The 16,959-nt window shown below is 43.1% G+C and overlaps 2 protein-coding genes across 5 annotated transcripts in view; both read right to left on the bottom strand.

The window, feature by feature from the left end:
* Positions 1-595, bottom strand: part of pparb (peroxisome proliferator-activated receptor beta) — a 44,389-nt gene extending 43,794 nt beyond the window's left edge. The window contains exon 1 of the mRNA XM_021608229.2: positions 229-595. The gene's annotated coding sequence lies outside the window, so the exon portion shown is untranslated. The remainder of the gene's footprint in view (positions 1-228) is intronic.
* Positions 596-7,836: 7,241 nt separating this feature from the next.
* On the bottom strand, positions 7,837-16,955 carry LOC110528389 (differentially expressed in FDCP 6 homolog). 4 transcript variants are annotated; one of them, XM_021610417.2, is made up of 12 exons: positions 16,303-16,955; positions 14,778-14,918; positions 14,510-14,692; positions 14,116-14,343; positions 13,831-13,977; positions 13,532-13,640; positions 13,054-13,241; positions 12,816-12,926; positions 12,428-12,615; positions 11,138-11,336; positions 8,780-8,870; positions 7,837-8,638 (listed from the first exon to the last, which is right to left on the bottom strand). In XM_021610417.2, exons 1-12 carry the CDS (start codon positions 16,396-16,398, stop codon positions 8,403-8,405), a joined length of 1,917 nt encoding a protein of 638 aa, XP_021466092.2. In that variant the 5' UTR covers positions 16,399-16,955; the 3' UTR covers positions 7,837-8,402. The 4 variants fall into 4 exon arrangements, with proteins under 4 accessions (XP_021466092.2, XP_021466093.2, XP_021466095.2 ...); XM_021610418.2 differs by having other exon boundaries at positions 12,428-12,594; XM_021610420.2 differs by having other exon boundaries at positions 8,435-8,638; positions 8,768-8,870.
* Positions 16,956-16,959: the final 4 nt, after the last annotated feature.

The raw sequence follows: 16,959 nt of genomic DNA, 5'->3' as shown, positions 1-16,959 counted from the left end.
AACACAAAAACAAATGTATTTGTCCCATGCCGAGACATTTGACCCACAGTTTAACTAGCTTGTTGTCATTTTACTCTAAGTTACCGTTAGCTATTTAACTTAGCTAGCTAATTTGATGTGAGATGGTTACAGTACTAACGTTAGCTATGTGTGTGGTTGAAGCTCAGCAGTTTAGGCAAGCTTTACGATATGCTAACTTTGGTTAAGGTCAAGTTGATATAATTTTACCTTTGCTGCATGAAAACAATTGTTCAAAGCAGTAGGCAGTTGAATCCTGGACAGTCTGAATTTCGCCTGGCGATGTGTTCCCCGACTCTTATTCCACGTTCATTAACGAACACACGGAACGTTATTTCTGTTTTCCCAGCATCTTCTAATGTTACCTGACAAACTCGAATTGCGACTTTTTTAAACGTAAATATAATACGCTTGTCGCCTATTAGTTCATTCGTTGCATATCTCGTACGTTAATAGACAGAGAATGTTGGTCGAACTGTAGAAGGACATGTCATTCCCAAAGTTTTTTGTTTTTCTTCAGTCTAGCGCCGCTCCACGATCTGTCACACGCACTTCTGTCGTCGTGGTTTGACGTCACACCATCCGATAAACGCGTACATCGTAGTGTCGAGTGTCAGTGTGGTCACTGTATCGATTTTACGGTACTTTGCTTTTCAGAATGAAAAGGCAAATAACAACAAGAGCAAAGTTTACGTTTATCCTACAAATGATTTACTTAGACTTTAGGAATGAACGTGCACAGCGCGTTATCCATTTTTTGTACCCAGTCTGACCTACTCATTGTGGAAAGAAAAAACATGTTAAAAGTGTAAAATCACCTTTAATATGTTTGAGAACTCCTGTACGTTTGCAGCAATATGATATAACCGGTGAAAAATAGTATACTATAATATACTATAGTCCCATCATCAGTAATAATAATAATAATAATACTAATAATAAATACACCACTCCCTATGTTTCTGTGGCTGTCAGTAACCCACAGAAGGAACGTGTTATTATGCCACACCCTAAATTATAATTATTCATAATTGGATGGTGATTATTTAATCACCACCCCGATATATGTTTATATATACTTTTGAACGGTAGTGTATCTGCATATATAAAATGTTATTTTCTTTCAAGAACAAGGACATTTCTAAGTGACCTCAAACTTTTGAATGGTAGTGTATCTCACTTAGAAATGTCCTTGTTCTTGAAAGAAAATAACATTTTTTGTCCATTAAAATAACATAAAATTGATCAGAAATACAGTGTAGACATTGTTAATGTTGTAAATGACTATTGTAGCTGGAAACGGCAGATTTTTTAATAGAATATCTACATAGGCGTACAGAGGTCCATTATCAGCAACCATCACTCCTGTGTTCCAATGGCATGTTGTGTTAGCTAATCCAAATGTATAATTTTAAAAGGCTAATTGATCATTAAAAAACCTTTTTGCAATTATGTTAACACAGCTGAAAACAGTTGTTCTGATTAAAGAAGCAATAAAACTGGCCTTTAGACTAGTTGAGTATCTGGAGTGTCAGCATTTGTGGGTTCGATTACAGGCTCAAAATGGCCGGAAACAAATAACTTTCTTCTGAAACTCGTCAGTCTATTGTTGTTCTGAGAAATGAAGGCTGTTCCATGCGAGAAATTGCCAAGAAACTGAAGATCTCGTACAACGCTGTGTGCTACTCCCTTCACAGAACAGCGCAAATTGTCTCTAACCAGAATAGAAAGAGGAGTGGGAGGCCCCGGTGCACAACTGAGCAAGAGGACAAGTACATTCGTGTCTAGTTTGAGAAACAGACGCTTCAAAAGTCCTCAACTGACAGCTTCATTACATAGTACCCGCAAAACACCAGTCTCAACGTCAACAGTGAAGAGGCGACTCCGGGATGCTGGCCTTCTAGGCAGAGTTCCTCTGTCCAGTGTCTGTGTTCTTTTGCCAATCTTAATCTTTTCTTTTAATTGCCCAGTCTGAGATATGGCTTTTTCTTTGCAACTCTGTCTAGAAGGTCATTATCCCGGAGTCGCCTCTTCACTGTTGACGTTGAGACAGATTTCTACACTGTATTTCTGATCAATTTGATGTTATTATAATGGACAAAAAATGTGACATGTCCTAGCTTTTCTTTCAAAAACAATGTGACCCCAAACTTTTGAACGGTAGTGTACATGTAGGTAGTTATTTAAGTGACTATGCATAGATAATAACAAAGAGTAGCAGCAGTGTAAGGCGGGGGGGAGGGGGGGGGGGCAATGCAAATAGTCTGGGTAGCCATTTGATTAGATGTTCAGGAGTCTTATGGCTTGGGGGTAGAAGCTGTTTAGAAGCCTCTTGGACCTAGTCTTGGCGCTCCGGTACCGCTTGCCATGCGGTAGCAGAGAGAACAGTCTATGAATAGGTTGGCTGGAGTCTTTGACAATTTTTCTTCCTCTGACACCACCTGGTATACAGGTCCTGGATGGCAGGAAGCTTGGCCCCAGTGATGTTCCCATGCCCGAGCTGTTGCCATACCAGGCAGTGATGCAACCAGGATGCTCTCGATGGTGCAGCTGTAGAACCTTTTGAGGATGTGAGGACCCATGCCAAATCTTTTCAGTCTCCTGAGGGGGAATAGGTTTTGTCGTGCCCTCTTCACGACTGTCTTGTATTTATGTATTTGTTTAATGTATTTTGATGTGTTATATGCATGCCTGTAGTTTGTTGATAGCAAAGTTTCCTATGAGATATTACAGTATTCTATTCTATTATTTTCTACTGTACTGGTATTCTGTTCACTACCTTTCTATTTTGCTTTATTGCCATTGTTGTCAACTACACTGCCACTAGGTGTCTCTGTTGACCATATTTTCTGCAGAGGTAGAGGACAGCTTTTGCAGGGTTTTGCATGTCACCAGCATTGTTTGGTTGAGGATGTATATAAAAGCAGACTGCTTCAAGAGAAGGAGCAGGAAGGCGCAACCACAAAGGATATGATGTAACAATCATTATACATAATTTATTTCCATTTCAAACTCTTCATCCCACTGTACAAAATAATAAAATGCAGTACTACAGGATATTTCTTAACGTAGCTCTTTATTAGCTAGCTATAACTGGCATGTTCACATATCGCCAACCAGGATCAAACTGACCATGACCTAACCATTTGGGTGGTCTTAACCAATCATAGCACAGATATGGCGGTAAAATGCATCCAATTACAATTCAGTATGTTTACACATATGAATATTACATCCCCCTTCTGTTAAAACAAAAGAATAATGTTTACATATTCTAAGGGTTTCTTTTGAATACATGCTCTGTAGTTTGAACTCAAGGTAAGTAACCATTTATATTGCATTCTACACCAACTGAATCAACATAGACTCTGAAACAATGATCCAACATACTGTTACTTTTCAAACAAGGGATTCTCAGCAACTCAGCTTTCACTGTAGAAATAACATCTTAACATTTCAAACAAATACAATACGAAAGCATTTCAAGTGAACTTTCAATAACAAGTTTACAGTCTGGAACTCTTTTAGGGCAGCGATCCGTCTACACCCTTTGACATTTCACAGGTCTAGGACAGCCCTGGGCTTGACCTCTCTTCCTGACCTTGTGCAATATGATGCTGAGCATGCTTCTGTGTCAGTCAACAGTTCTTGTGGTGTTGCAGGTAAGTATGGTGTATGTTGTGCTGTGTGTGTGTTTAGTCCATCACGTTCTCTTTCAGGGGAACAGTTCATCTCATCAGTGTGTTGTTCTTTTGTGTTCAGTAGATGACTACGACTGCGGCGGTACACCGCTCCTTCTGCGGTGCGGAAGTGATATGAACGCTCAGTGTCAGCTGGCTGGATGACGACTGCTGGCTTCCAGAGGCCATGCTCCTGGATTCTAACTGACTCTCCATCGATCAGTGGTGGCAGTGGTCTAGCTGACCTGTCGTAGTTTCGCTTTTGTTGTTGTTGTCTCTGTGCACGTTTTCCATGCATTTCCTTGTAGCTGACGACCTCAGGTTGCAGCTGCTGGTTGGTGCTGGAAGGCATTGAGCGAAGTCTGCGGCTCTTCAAGAGCTGGGCTGGTGATTTGAAGTTGTCAACGGGAGTGTTGCGGTATTCAAGGAGACTGAGGTAGGGGTCTCTTGTCTGCTTTTGCTTTGTCCATGAGTGATTTAGCAATCTGCACTGATTTTTCAGCAAGGCCATTACTTTGAGGGTAATGTGGGCTTGTGGTGACATGTGTGAACTTCCATGCTTTTGTGAAGGATTCAAACTCATTTGATTTGTAACAGGGCCCATTGTCAGATATTAAAGTCTCTACAATGCCATGTGAAGCTTGTCAAGTTCGAAGTATCTGCTGTAGTAGTCCACTGTTACGATGTAGTCCTCGTTGTTCAGGTGAACAGATCGGTTGTCACGACCTGCCAGGGTCGGTCTGGGATACAGTGAGGTAACATTGGCTCTTTGGTGTTTGAGGGGCGTCGTTCAAGAAATATGGCGCATTTACCAACAATGTCCTCTATTTGTTTGCACATTCCGGGACAAAACAAAATGTCCCGTGCTCTCTGTTTGCACTTTTCCATGTCCAAAATCTCTTCTCTGAGACTGGTAGGAATAATGATTTTCTCTCCGTTGATCTGTGGTAGTTGATCACGATGGTTCCAGAATTCTGAGATGCTGTGAGGGCATTTTCTCCTCTCCTCAGGCCATCCGTCCTTTATGACTTTCCTCGGCTGTGCGAGTTGTGAGTCATTTTCTGTTTCTGCTTGGATGTCATTCAGTTTTGTGTCACTAACTGGTAAGTTGCTGTACACAGTGTGCACTTGCATGTCCATGCCTTCACTGAGGCTGCTGTCCTTATAGGTAAGAAACTTCCTGGAGAGTGTGTCTGCGACAGGGATGTCTTAGCCTGGACGGTGAGTGATTGTGAAGTCGTATTTTTGTAGTTGAAGGATCATTCTCTGTAGCCTTGGCGGGGCTGCGGCTAGTCGTTTCCTCATAATTGACTCAAGGAGCTTGAGGTCGGATTCCACAATGACTTGTCGTCCATATATGTACTGATGGAAAAGTTTACATCTGAACCAAATGGCGTAGAGCTCCTTTTCGATTTGAGGGTAGTTGATTTCACAGTCTGTGAGAGATTTGGAAACATAGCCGATGGGCTTTCCTTCTTGCAGTAGCACTGCACCTAGTCCATACTTCGACGCGTCCACTTGGAGTCTGAGCTCTTTGTCGGGGTCGTAGTAGGCAAGGATTGGTCCAGGTTCTCTCGTGATCAAGTTTTTCACATTCTGGAAAGCAATGTCGTGTTGCTTGTCCCAGAGAAACTCACTGGACTGCTTTAGCAGTTGACACAGGCGTGCATTAGCATTGGAGAGGCTGGGTGCAAACTTGGCTAAGTAGTTGACCATGCCAAGCACTGTTTCCAGCTCTGCACAGTTCTTTGGTGGCTCCATTTCTTTTATGGCTGAGATCTTCTGTGGATCTGGCTTGATGAGAAGATGTCCGAAGTAGCTGACCTCTGTAACGCCGACTGTGCTCTTCTCGGGGTTGAGCCGGACTCCTCTCTCGCGGGACCTTTGCAGCATTGCGCAGAGATTTCGGTTGTGCTCCTCTTTGGTTTGACCATAGACAAGTCCATTAGTCACAACTCCGTTGAGGCCTTCGTACACTTCGTCAATCTTTCGATGAAACTCGTCTTGGGCTGAGATAATCCCAAAAGGCAGGCGACGGAACCTGTAGCGTCCAAACGGTGTGTTGAATGTTTTGAGCTTAGATGACTCTTCTGTGAGCTTGATAGCCCAGTAGCCTGATCTAGCGTCCATGACACTGAAGTAGTGTGCTCCCGCTAGCTTGTGTGTGATGCCATCTAGCGTCGGTAAAGGATAATGGGATGTTTGATAGCCTTGTCCAAGTCTCTTGGGTCGAGACATACTCGGAGCTTGCCTGTGCATGGTTTCTCCACCATCACTAACGCGTTCACCCAGTCAGTCGGTTCTGTAACCTTGGTGACTATGTCAGATTGCTCCATGCTCGCCAACTCTTTCTTCAGACAGGCACTGGAGAGCAAGGGGAATCTTTCTCGGTGGTTAGACCACAGGGGTTGCGTCTGGGTCAAGGTGAATGGTACATTCTCCTGGGAATAATCCTATTCCTGTAAAAACATCAATAAACTCCTCCAGTACATTGTCTGTCTCTACTGGTGCTGTCTCTACTTGTGCACCAGTGTCTAGTTTGAACTTTAGCTTTGTGCCTTGTGTTCCTATCTCAATGTCAGCAAAGGCTTGCTCTGTCTCTGATATATGACTTTTCTGTGTCACTGAATCAATAAACATTTCATCAGCGTTTGACTCTTTGATTGACATTTCATCTTCACTCACTGAGTACTGTTTTTCCACGGTAAGCTCTGCACACTTTTGCAAAGTGATTCCATTTTCCACATTTAGTACACTGTTTGCCTTTCGCTGGGCAATTTCCTTGTTCGCCATTCACAATATCCACATGTTTTGGGGAGTTTTGAGTCTGTGTCGCTCTGTTTTGGAGTTATGTCTCTCTCCGTTCTAAAACACGCTCTCTGTGCATAGGAGGTGTGCTTTGATGTCTGCCTGACTGTGTGCACTGCTTGTTCACGTGATGCACTCCTGCTGCCGCACGAAATGGTTTTCATCTGAGCCTGTGCTAGCTCGTGAGATCTGGCTATGTCGATAGCTTTGTCCAGCGTTACCTCAGACTGCGAGGGTTGAAAATATGCTTGGCCTATCATGAGGGTGTCTGTGTGTGTTAGAAGTAACATTAGCGGAAAATGGCTAACCTTGGGTGTAGGCAGTTATCATGAGTTATGGGGACACATATAGAGCGTAGTGTAGCAAACAGACTGTCTTTTGTTAGAACTCAAACTTAGCACTAACAGGAGCCAGGTGTGTGATAACTGTATCGAGAGTATGAGCGCATAGATATTCTACACAGCTACAACGCCTGACCGCTGAAGGGCCTAGAGGCCGGGACCAGTTTGTGCGCCAACAATCAACGATAGGCTGAGTGAGTTTAAACCACGCCCAGTCTCTACTCTGACAGGCCGGCTCGGAAGCAGGAACTACTTCTGTCAGAGTATATTATAATAACTTTGTCAGGAACAAGTCAGTTCTCTGTTTGCCCTGCGAGGTGTGACAGAGAGCCCGTATTTACGAAATCCGCATTTACCACTTATTGCTTAGCTAATAAAAAGTACATAGTATACAATCGGTGACTCAGTGTCATACTTGTTCTGATTCGAATTGACGCAACCCTTAATAAGACCCAACATTCAAAAGTTTCTCTCTCACTCGCGGTGAGTATATTCCAAATACAATACGGTCCCTGACCATCTCATCCTTGTTTGCATAATCACAGTCTTTCACAAGCAGACGCAGCTCAGTCACAAACTGTTCAGAAGACTCGCTAGCTCCCTGTACTTTCTCATGGAATTTGTACCTAGCGAAAATAGTATTGGTCTTCGGCGCAACATATACTTCAAAACGATTATAGTATGTTGTTAGTACCTTTGATTCAGCCTCGGTAAGTGTCCATGTGTTGTTTATATCTCTCCCTTTTTCACCGATCCAGAGGAGCAAGTAGCTGCACTTTTCATCTTCTCCTTTATCCTTCAGAGGACCTGTGAACATTAGCTCCACATGCTGTTTGTACTTACGCCATGCGTCGGGTAAGTTTGTAGACTCCCAGTCCATTCGAGCTGAAGGAACTCCAGAAAAATCCATCTTGTAAGACCTTTACTCTGACACCATGTCTTGTTTTGCACACATTGTACAAAATAATAAAATGCAGTACTACAGGATATTTCTTAACGTAGCTCTTTATTAGCTAGCTATAACTGGCATGTTCACGTATCGCCAACCAGGATCAAACTGACCATGACCTAACCATTTGGGAGGTCTTAACCAATCATAGCACAGTATGATATGGCGGTAAAATGCATCCAATTACAATTCAGTATGTTTACACATATGAATATTACAAATCATTGTACATCATTTATTTCAATTTCAAACTCTTCCTCCCACATGTCAAAAACAATCATCAGCCAAGTTGTCCAGTGCTGTTTTTGTTAATGAGCTTTGGTTTTCAATTACAATTAAAAAGAGGTTACAGAATAAACACATTTATGGTTCAAATTTGAAGACTTTCCTGCCATGAAAGCACCAAGAATATTAGCATTATTTTGCTAATATTATTACCGTCATAGTAATTGACCAAGTAAGGACGGGGAGAGAGAGAAAAGAAAGGTGAAAATACTCACATAAAAATACATCCTCTTAAGTAAACAAAAGATGATATCAAATGATCTGATAGTACAATCCCAGTGGTATGTATTTACATTAACATTAGCTTGGGGGTGTTGGGCCTCAGGCACAGTCCATGTCCCCATTGGAGGCTTGAGACAGACGCCTCTCCTCTCTCCCTATGATGCTCACACTCTCCTCACACTCCTTCTCCTCTATGTTCTCCTGCTCATTCTCTCTCTCCCTCTCCTTCTCCCTCTCTCCCTCGCTCCTCTGATGGTACAGGTGTAGGCTTGAGCCTCGTAAGGAGGGCCCACGCACAACCGGATCCCCTGAGCCTCCAAGTGAGAGTCTTCTCTCTGGGATAGAGAGAGGGATGGGAGGAGAGAATCAGAGCGAAAGCAAGAAAGAGAATGCAGGAAGGACAAGGAGTTTGACAGAGGCACCTGTTCAACACTTAGCTTTACACACCATAATACTTCACTCACAACTCAGCTCACCTCCCGGTCCAATAGGATGCATCAGTCTGTTCATCTGGACATTCCAGTGTTTGACACTAGTGCTGGCCTGCCGCAGCTTCCTCTGAGCAGTCTGAGGGAGACCATGGAGAGGAAGGGGGATGAGAGGTTGTGAGAAAAATAATGTGAAAGGGTGAAGGGGAAGAAAATGAGAGATGGAGTGAAAGCGAAGACAATGGGGGAGTCAATTAATAAATTATTGTGTTTTATGCTGAATCCAGAGGCCACTGTGCTTCATTTTGAGATGTTTATCGGATAAGAAGGACAAAACATAGCGTGCACACTGACACACATACAACAACTACTAAATAGTCATCATAGTGGGGGAAAGTACTGCATAACATCTAACTACACTACCGGTCAACAGTTTTAGAACACCTACTCATTCAAAGGTTTTTCTTCATTTTTACTATTTACTACATTGTAGAACTATGAAATAACACATATGGCATCATGTAGTAACCCAAAAAGTGTTAAACAAATACAAATATATTTTATAGTTTTGATTCTTCAAATAGCCACCCTTTGCCTTGAAGACAGCTTTGCACACTCTTGGCATTCTCTCAACCAGCTTCACCTGGAATGCTTTTCCAACAGTCTTGAAGGAGTTCCCATATATGCTGAGAACTTGTTGGCTGCTTTTCCTTCACTCTGCGGTCCGACTCATCCCAAACCATCTCAATTTGGTTGAGGTCGGGGGATTGTGGAGGCCAGGTCATCTGATGCAGCACTCCATCACTCTACTTCTTGGTCAAATAGCCCTTACACAGCCTGGAGGTGTGTTGGGTCATTGTCCTGTTAAAAAATAAATGATAGTCCCACTAAGCGCAAACCAGATGAGATGGCGTATCGCTGCAGAATGCTATGGTAGACATGTTGGTTAAATGTCCCTTGAATTCAAAATAAATCACAGACAGTGTCAACAGCAAAGCACTCCCACACCATAACACCTCTTCCTCCATGCTTTATGGTGGGAAATACACATGAGGAGATCATCCGTTCACCAACACCGCGTCTCACAAAAACACAGCGGTTGGAACCAAAAATCTCAAATTTGGACTCAAAATCAAAGGACAGATTTCCACTGGTCTAACGTCATTGCTCGTGTTTCTTGGCCCAAGAAAGTCTCTTCTTCCTTTAGTAGTGGTTTCTTTGCAGCAATTCACCATGAAGGCCTGATTCACACAGTCTCCTCTGAACAGTTGATGTTGTAGCATTTATTTGGGCTGCAATTTCTGAGACTGGTAACGCTAATGAACTGCAGCAGTGGTAACTCTGGGTCTTCCATTCTTGTGGCGGTCCTCATGAGAGCCAGTTTCATCATAGCACTTGATGGTTTTTGCGACTGCACTTGAAGAAACTTTCAAAGTTCTTGAAATGTTACATATTGACTGACCTTCATGTTTTAAAGTAGTGATGTACTGTTGTTTCTCTTTGCTTATTTGAGCTGTTCTGGCCATAATATGGACGTGGTCTTTTACCAAATAGGACCATCTTCTGTATACCCCCCTACCTTGTCACAACACAACTGATTGGCTCAAACGCATAAAGGAGGGAAGAAATTACACAATTTAACTTTTAACAAGGCACACCTGTTAATTGAAATGCATACCACCTCATGAAGCTGGTTGAGAGAATGCCAAGAGTGCGCAAAGCTGTCATCAAGGCAAAGGGTGGCTATTTGAAGAATCTCAAATATAAAATATATTTTGATTTGACAAACACTTTTTTGGTTACTACATTACTCAATATGTTATTTCATAGTTTTGATGTCTTTAGTGTTTTTCTACAATGTAGAAAAAAGTAAAAATAAATAAAAACCCTTGAATGAGTAGGTGTTCTGAATTTTTGACCAGTAGTCTAAGATCCTGAACGTTATCTTGCCGTCCCGTTATCTTGCCGTCCACATTATGCTCATTCACATGCATTCCCGATCACACAGAAACGGGACAGCAAAGGTAGTTAACCGGACTATAATTTCTTGATGAGTAGTTTCAAGTTTTATTAGTTGTATGTACAGGATACATATGGTATACCTTGTCTAACGAACTGCTTACTTGCAGGTTCCTTCTCGACAATGCAACAACAATAAGAAATAGTGAAAATAAAGTAAAAGGCAGTAGAATAGAGTAAAGATGTTAGCATAATTAAAATACAGAAAGGCACAATTTATGGTATAATATATCCATATGTATTGGGGAAGGGGGGGAAGGGGGCAAGTGTGTAAATTGAGTAGTATAGTAGAGTAGCTGTCGAGTAGCTATAGTTTTATGCAAAGTAGTTCCCAGATTTGTATTTAGCAGAAGATCTAGGGTCCGATACTGATTATTTTGCACTCACCGCAATGTCCTGGTCCATTCTGTGCCGGTTGGCCCGAACCTTCTCCAGCTGGTGTTGGGCCTCCTCTAAAGCCTGGGACTTGGTTACCATCTCCTGCCTGAGCTCCTGCTTCTCTCTCTGGGTCTTCAGGATGTACTGCTCCTGTTCCTCTTGGAGGGCCAGCAGGACCTTCATCTTCTCCTCCTCCTCCACCAGCAGACTGGTGGTGAAGAGAGAGAAGGAGAGAACCCTTATGCAGGGTTCTAATCACACTACACTTCAAGCCTTGTTGGAGCTCTAAAATGAGTTGGTTGGACCAATGTTAATAATGTTACAGTTACAGATTAGGGATGCCCACTTATTGTGTACTGTATTCTAAAACTTCTGTTGGTGTCCTGATTTCCTTATTATATTTGTTGTTGACATTATGAAGGGACCAATCAGAGAGCAGGGTTATGAAGATGTCCTTTTGAAGGACCAATCAGAGAGAAGTGTTATGATGATGTCATTATGATAAACTAATCAGAGAGAAGAGTTATGACCATGTCATTATGAAGGGACAAATAAGACAACACGGTTATGGGGATGAATCAGCGAACAGGGTTATGACAATGTCATTATCAAGGGACCAGTCAGAGGGCACAATTATGACAATGTCATAACGAAGGGACCAACCAGAGAGCAGGGTTATAGAAAAACTAAAGCTGAGCTCTCCTAGGGGTCAAAAAAAGAAAAAAAACAACTTAAGATGTTCAGTTCCTGAGAAAGCAGACAAACCACAAGTAATGAGCAGAGATAACAGGAAATCGTTGGTGTTTCTCTGAGAGCAAACACGTCTACCGACAAACACAGCTGTGTGTGTGTGTATGACTGAGGGTTCCTTGCATTTTAGATAAACTGAGGTACAACTTCAGATTAATACCAGTGTTCATTTTGGTTTGGCTAGTTTTTGATTTGGGTTAACTTATCTTTAAAAAGACGCAATTGTGGTTTGCAGATTTCACTAAATGAAGCACACACTGTAGCTTGCAGGTCAAGGCCATCAATTCCACTGTGAAACGTCCCCCTACCTTCATTTTTTGTGTGACTTTGCGGTAACAGACTGAAATGACAGGAAACTGTGAGCACAGAGTGAGCACTAAGAAGTGTAAGACATTTACAGAAGACATGTAAGTGTCAGGGGGTGTAAGATAGTATATAGTCCTTTTCCATGACGTTTGCTACCTGTGTGTACTTGTGTGTGCGTGTGTGTTTGTGCGTGCGTGTGTGTATACTGTACATACAGTATACGTGTATGTGTGTGTGTGTTACCTGGCCTGTGCGAGGCGGTAGGCCTCCTCATTCTGTCTAGCTCTAATCTCCTGGTGCAGGGCCTCCTCCAGTCGAAGCTGCATCTCCTCCAGCTCCCTGATCCTCTTCCTCTGGCGGTCCGTCTCCGCATCCTTCAGGGCCATCTCCGCCTGCATGTTGTCCCGCTCCTGGCCCACGACAAACACACACTTAAACCAGGACAAAGCCACAGTTAAATCCTTAAAGATCTTTAGAGTTAGACATGTATGTTGGGTCCTTCTTCTCATTGTCTCACACCTTCCTTCTCCTCTACTTATCCTTCTCACCTTCTCTTCTCCTTCCTCCTCTTACCTCTAACTTCTTTCCTTACCCAGCTAATCTCCTCCTCCTCATCTCCTTAGCTTCTCACCTCTTCAGCCTGCTGTAGCTGGTCCTGCAGGGTTCTCTGCAGCTCCTCATGTTTCTGTCTCCTCTTCTGTTCCTCCTGCAGCAGTGCTGCCTGAGAGTGCCTCTGCGCCTCCTGCACACCGATGAAACCAACAAATATGCTTTTGTCACATAGCTATCCAAAGTTCTGTTGTCTTCATAGTGATCTCTCTCTCTCTCCCGGTCTCGATCTCTCTCTCGCTCCCCCCCCCCCCCCCTACCTGTAGGAGCTCCAGCTCGGCCAGCTTGCTCTCCTTCTCCCCCTGGAGGAGGCACAGACGTTGTAGCTCCTCCTCCTTGGTGGTGCGCCTCCTCTCCCTCTCCTCCCTTAGCTCTCTGCGTCGCAGCTTCAGGTCCTTATGCAGGGAGTTCTTTCCCTCTACACACAGACGGATCGCTGTCTGGATCGCTGCAGGAACAAAGTTAAGCTTGGGCTAGTATTTTTAGACTGGGCTAGTAGAATATGTGCCAAAAGAGCTTTATGATTTATGTCTGTAAATGTAATTTATTATTATTATTATTATTATTAATAAACTACCCTAGTTTAATAAAATATCGCATGGCATAGATTTTACAACCGTTGGCTAGTAGAGTATCACCCTGGCTACTAGATATTGCCCAAAATCTACCCCTAAATGTTCTTGTGGCTTTAAAAACACAGTGTGTGTGTAGTGTACAGTAGAGAGTATGATCTCTGACCTGTGGTCCACTCCTGTCTCTGCTTGGTGTCGGGGGCGCTCATCTCGTAGGTCTTAGTGAGCGTCTTCACACAGAACATACACCTCTTCCCCTCCTTCTCTGGTAGCACCTGTCAGTGCAACCACAACACTGCAGAAAATAACCATCACAACAACAACAACTTGCACACTCCAACGTTCTTATTGTTATAAAGAATGGGGTCATATTCATTCTATACATGCTACCATGAAGCCTTGCTCTCTGAACAAATGTCTCAGCTCAGCTGTGCCTTCCATTCTACATAACCCAGCGTTGTGTACCTCCACACAACAGTTGTGGTCCAGCTCGATACAGCCTTTACACTCCTTGCGGTCCTCACTGACGTAGTAATGCAGAGTACTGGGCCGGAGAGAGAACCAGCGCTCGTTCCAGTTCCTCCGCAAGTGACCCTTCTTCCACAGATACCCCTGAGGACAGTTACATACACCCACACAAAGTTACACATGCCTAATTATATAAATACTGTTATACTTTATACGTTTATTACATGCATATTACATGCACACCAACACAAACATTTCTAATAATCTTTATGTTAAAAGCACCTCTTTTATGATATTGCCCACTATCTCCTGGTAGACCTTGTCTATCGCCATGGTGACAGAGTCATTCTCCACGCCTCTGGTCAGCCTCCCGGTGTTGACAAAGTCCAGGAAGGCCCACACTGTGATACCGCTCAGCTGCACAGGCTCCTGGGATATGAAATCCTCCATGTCCACACAGCTAAGCTCCACACTCATGGCTAAGCAGATCTTCTTCAGGAGGTATTCCACCTGAGAGGGGCCACATGGAATGAAAGGGACACATAATGGGAAAAATCTGAACTTGAGACAGAATCTCCCATTGACATTATTGCAAGATTTGCATGAAAGGTTGATGAACGCAAGGAAGAAAAGAGGAAAATTATTTTGGATTATACGTCCAGGGCTAAGAACTTACCTCCTCTGGGGCCAGGACCAGTGGATACTTGTCTTCAGACAGGAAGTTGAAGATGCACCAGAGATGGAAGGCGTCTTTATCAAGCAGAAAACCCATGCCATCTTTAGGCCGGTAGTTCTTTTTGGCACAGAGAGTCCAGCAGAACACATCTACATTCTCCTTATCAAATGTGCCCTCAACCACCTGGGGTCAGAAAGAGAGGATGTCAAGTGTGTGTGTATGTGTGTGTGTGTGTGTGTGTGTGTGTGTGTGTGTGTGTGTACAGTACCTTGTCCAGTATAAATTTGTTGAGGTAGGGCATGTACCCCTGGTTGGACACCGGCCCATCATCATCATCTCTGAAGTGGACCTCTAGAGCCACAGGGTCGTGGGGGATGTTCAGCGCAGTGTACAGGTTATGAGACAACACCTACAACTCATCAACACAGAGTACAGGTTATGAGACAACACCTACAACTCATCAACACAGAGTACAGGTTATGAGACAAAACCTACAACTCATCAACACAGAGTACAGGTTATGAGACAACACCTACAACTCATCAACACAGAGTACAGGTTATGAGACAAAACCTACAACTTATCAACACAGAGTACAGGTTATGAGACAACACCTACAACTCATCAACACAGAGTACAGGTTATGAGACAAAACCTACAACTCATCAACACAGAGTACAGGTTATGAGACAAAACCTACAACTCATCAACACAGAGTACAGGTTATGAGACAAAACCTACATCTCATCAACAGAGAGTACAGGTTATGAGATGAAACCTAAATCTCATCAACAGGATACAGGTTAAAAGACAAAACCTACAAGACATGGAGAGACAGACAGAAATACATGTATTTTTTTATTTAATAAAATCTAAAAAATGTTATGCCAGCAAAAAATGTCAATTTCAACTTCCATAATTCCAGTTTTGGAGCCTGTAGTCTTAGAGCAAGGAGATGGAGGTGGCAAGACACAGGAACTCTTTGACAATGTCGTTATAGCAACGACTGGGACACAGAGCCCAAGCCCCTCAGTGTGACTGGGATTAGAAACGCCACAATGCCTGATCCCACACACAAAGCAACACAACATCACTGACCCATAACACATAACAATACAGCACACACGTATTCACCCAAACACCAGTGCAATAACACACCACCAGCCCCCCAGAATCATGAGGGGGCTCATAGAGGGTCTGCCTCTGAACATAGAGATAGGCCTATCGCCATAGCAGATTATTGATGATTGTTTCTCCATAGTCTGGCCCATACATAATCCCAGAAATGAACCCAGTTACAGTCATGTGTTTGTTATTCTAGACTTGAGGAGGGCGGCCAAACGTCAAAACTAGGGCTGTACAATGATGAAATTAATTACGAATGTGATCAAATTCCATTAGAAGGGGTTTGATCAAGCAATAACATTATCTAAGACACCAATCAGTATACAGTGCTGTGCAGGTCATGCTAAAGGACATATCACACCCACGCATTGAGCTAACAGGAAAGAGATCAGATCTTGAAAATAAAGTGTCTCATCTAATGGGGTTGACCTGACTAGATCAATAAATAAACAAATAAAACAAGTTCTGATGCCAATTACATAAAAATATAATTTTCCTAAAAACAAGGAAAATATTCTGAAAAGATTAACAAAAACAGTTGTGTAAAAACATCAATAGCACACAAACCAACACATTGGAAGGGCAGAAAGACACTGAAGAAAATCAATCCCATCCTCCCTGCTCTTTGACCCCTATACTGCCCCCCGACTTGAACCCTGACCTCTCACCTTTAGCTGGGACTTGGACACCTTCCCACTCTTCTCCACGTCCAGAGAGGTGAAAGCATACCAGATGGACTTCAGCAGTTCAGCTCGCAACTCCATAACTGCTTCTGCTCAGCTCTGCTTACTTTACTGCATCGCTGTGCATGTGTATGTATGGCACACAGACCTGTGTGTGTCTCAGTAAACCCCCACATCCTGCTCTCTGATAAATGGCTGCCCTGAAGCTCACTGGCGCCACCTACAGTGCAGTATCTGTAGTGAACAGGAAGACTGTAAAGAGTCACCAAGGGCAACAGTGTGGGGTATAGTTGTAACTGGCCACCAGAGGACAGCATCTGACTGTACTCCACACTGAGGAACTCAACTGCAGTGAGTATGCATTGTTGGCCATTACACTACTCTCACAATTTAAATATGCAACTGTCCCAATACAATTAATTCTGGTTCAAGTCACAGTTTAAAACAGTTTGTTTGCATATCTAGCGCTCCTGGACCTGATTTTGAATCAACTCCAGCAAGCAGAATTTTGTATTTAATGTTTTTATTTCACCTTTATTTAACCAGGTAGGCCAGTTGAGAACAAGTTCTCATTTACAACTGCGACCTGGCAGAATAGCACAATGCAGAGAGATCAACCATCTCCTTTATTGTTTTTGTTCA

Source organism: Oncorhynchus mykiss, chromosome 7 (assembly GCF_013265735.2).
Source record: "Oncorhynchus mykiss isolate Arlee chromosome 7, USDA_OmykA_1.1, whole genome shotgun sequence".
Lineage (NCBI taxonomy): Eukaryota > Metazoa > Chordata > Actinopteri > Salmoniformes > Salmonidae > Oncorhynchus > Oncorhynchus mykiss.
This window is presented reverse-complemented; position numbering and strand designations above follow the sequence as displayed.

Bases quoted from the DNA above. Each gene is read 5' to 3' on its own strand.
- LOC110528389 (XM_021610417.2), bottom strand. From the start codon at position 16,398: ATGGAGTTGCGAGCTGAACTGCTGAAGTCCATCTGGTATGCTTTCACC. The intron at 14,919-16,302 runs GTGAGAGGTCAG...GATGAGTTGTAG, and splicing joins TGTCCAAGTCCCAGCTAAAG to GTGTTGTCTCATAACCTGTA. The intron at 8,871-11,137 runs GTGAGTGCAAAA...GGTCTCCCTCAG, and splicing joins GAATGGACCAGGACATTGCG to ACTGCTCAGAGGAAGCTGCG.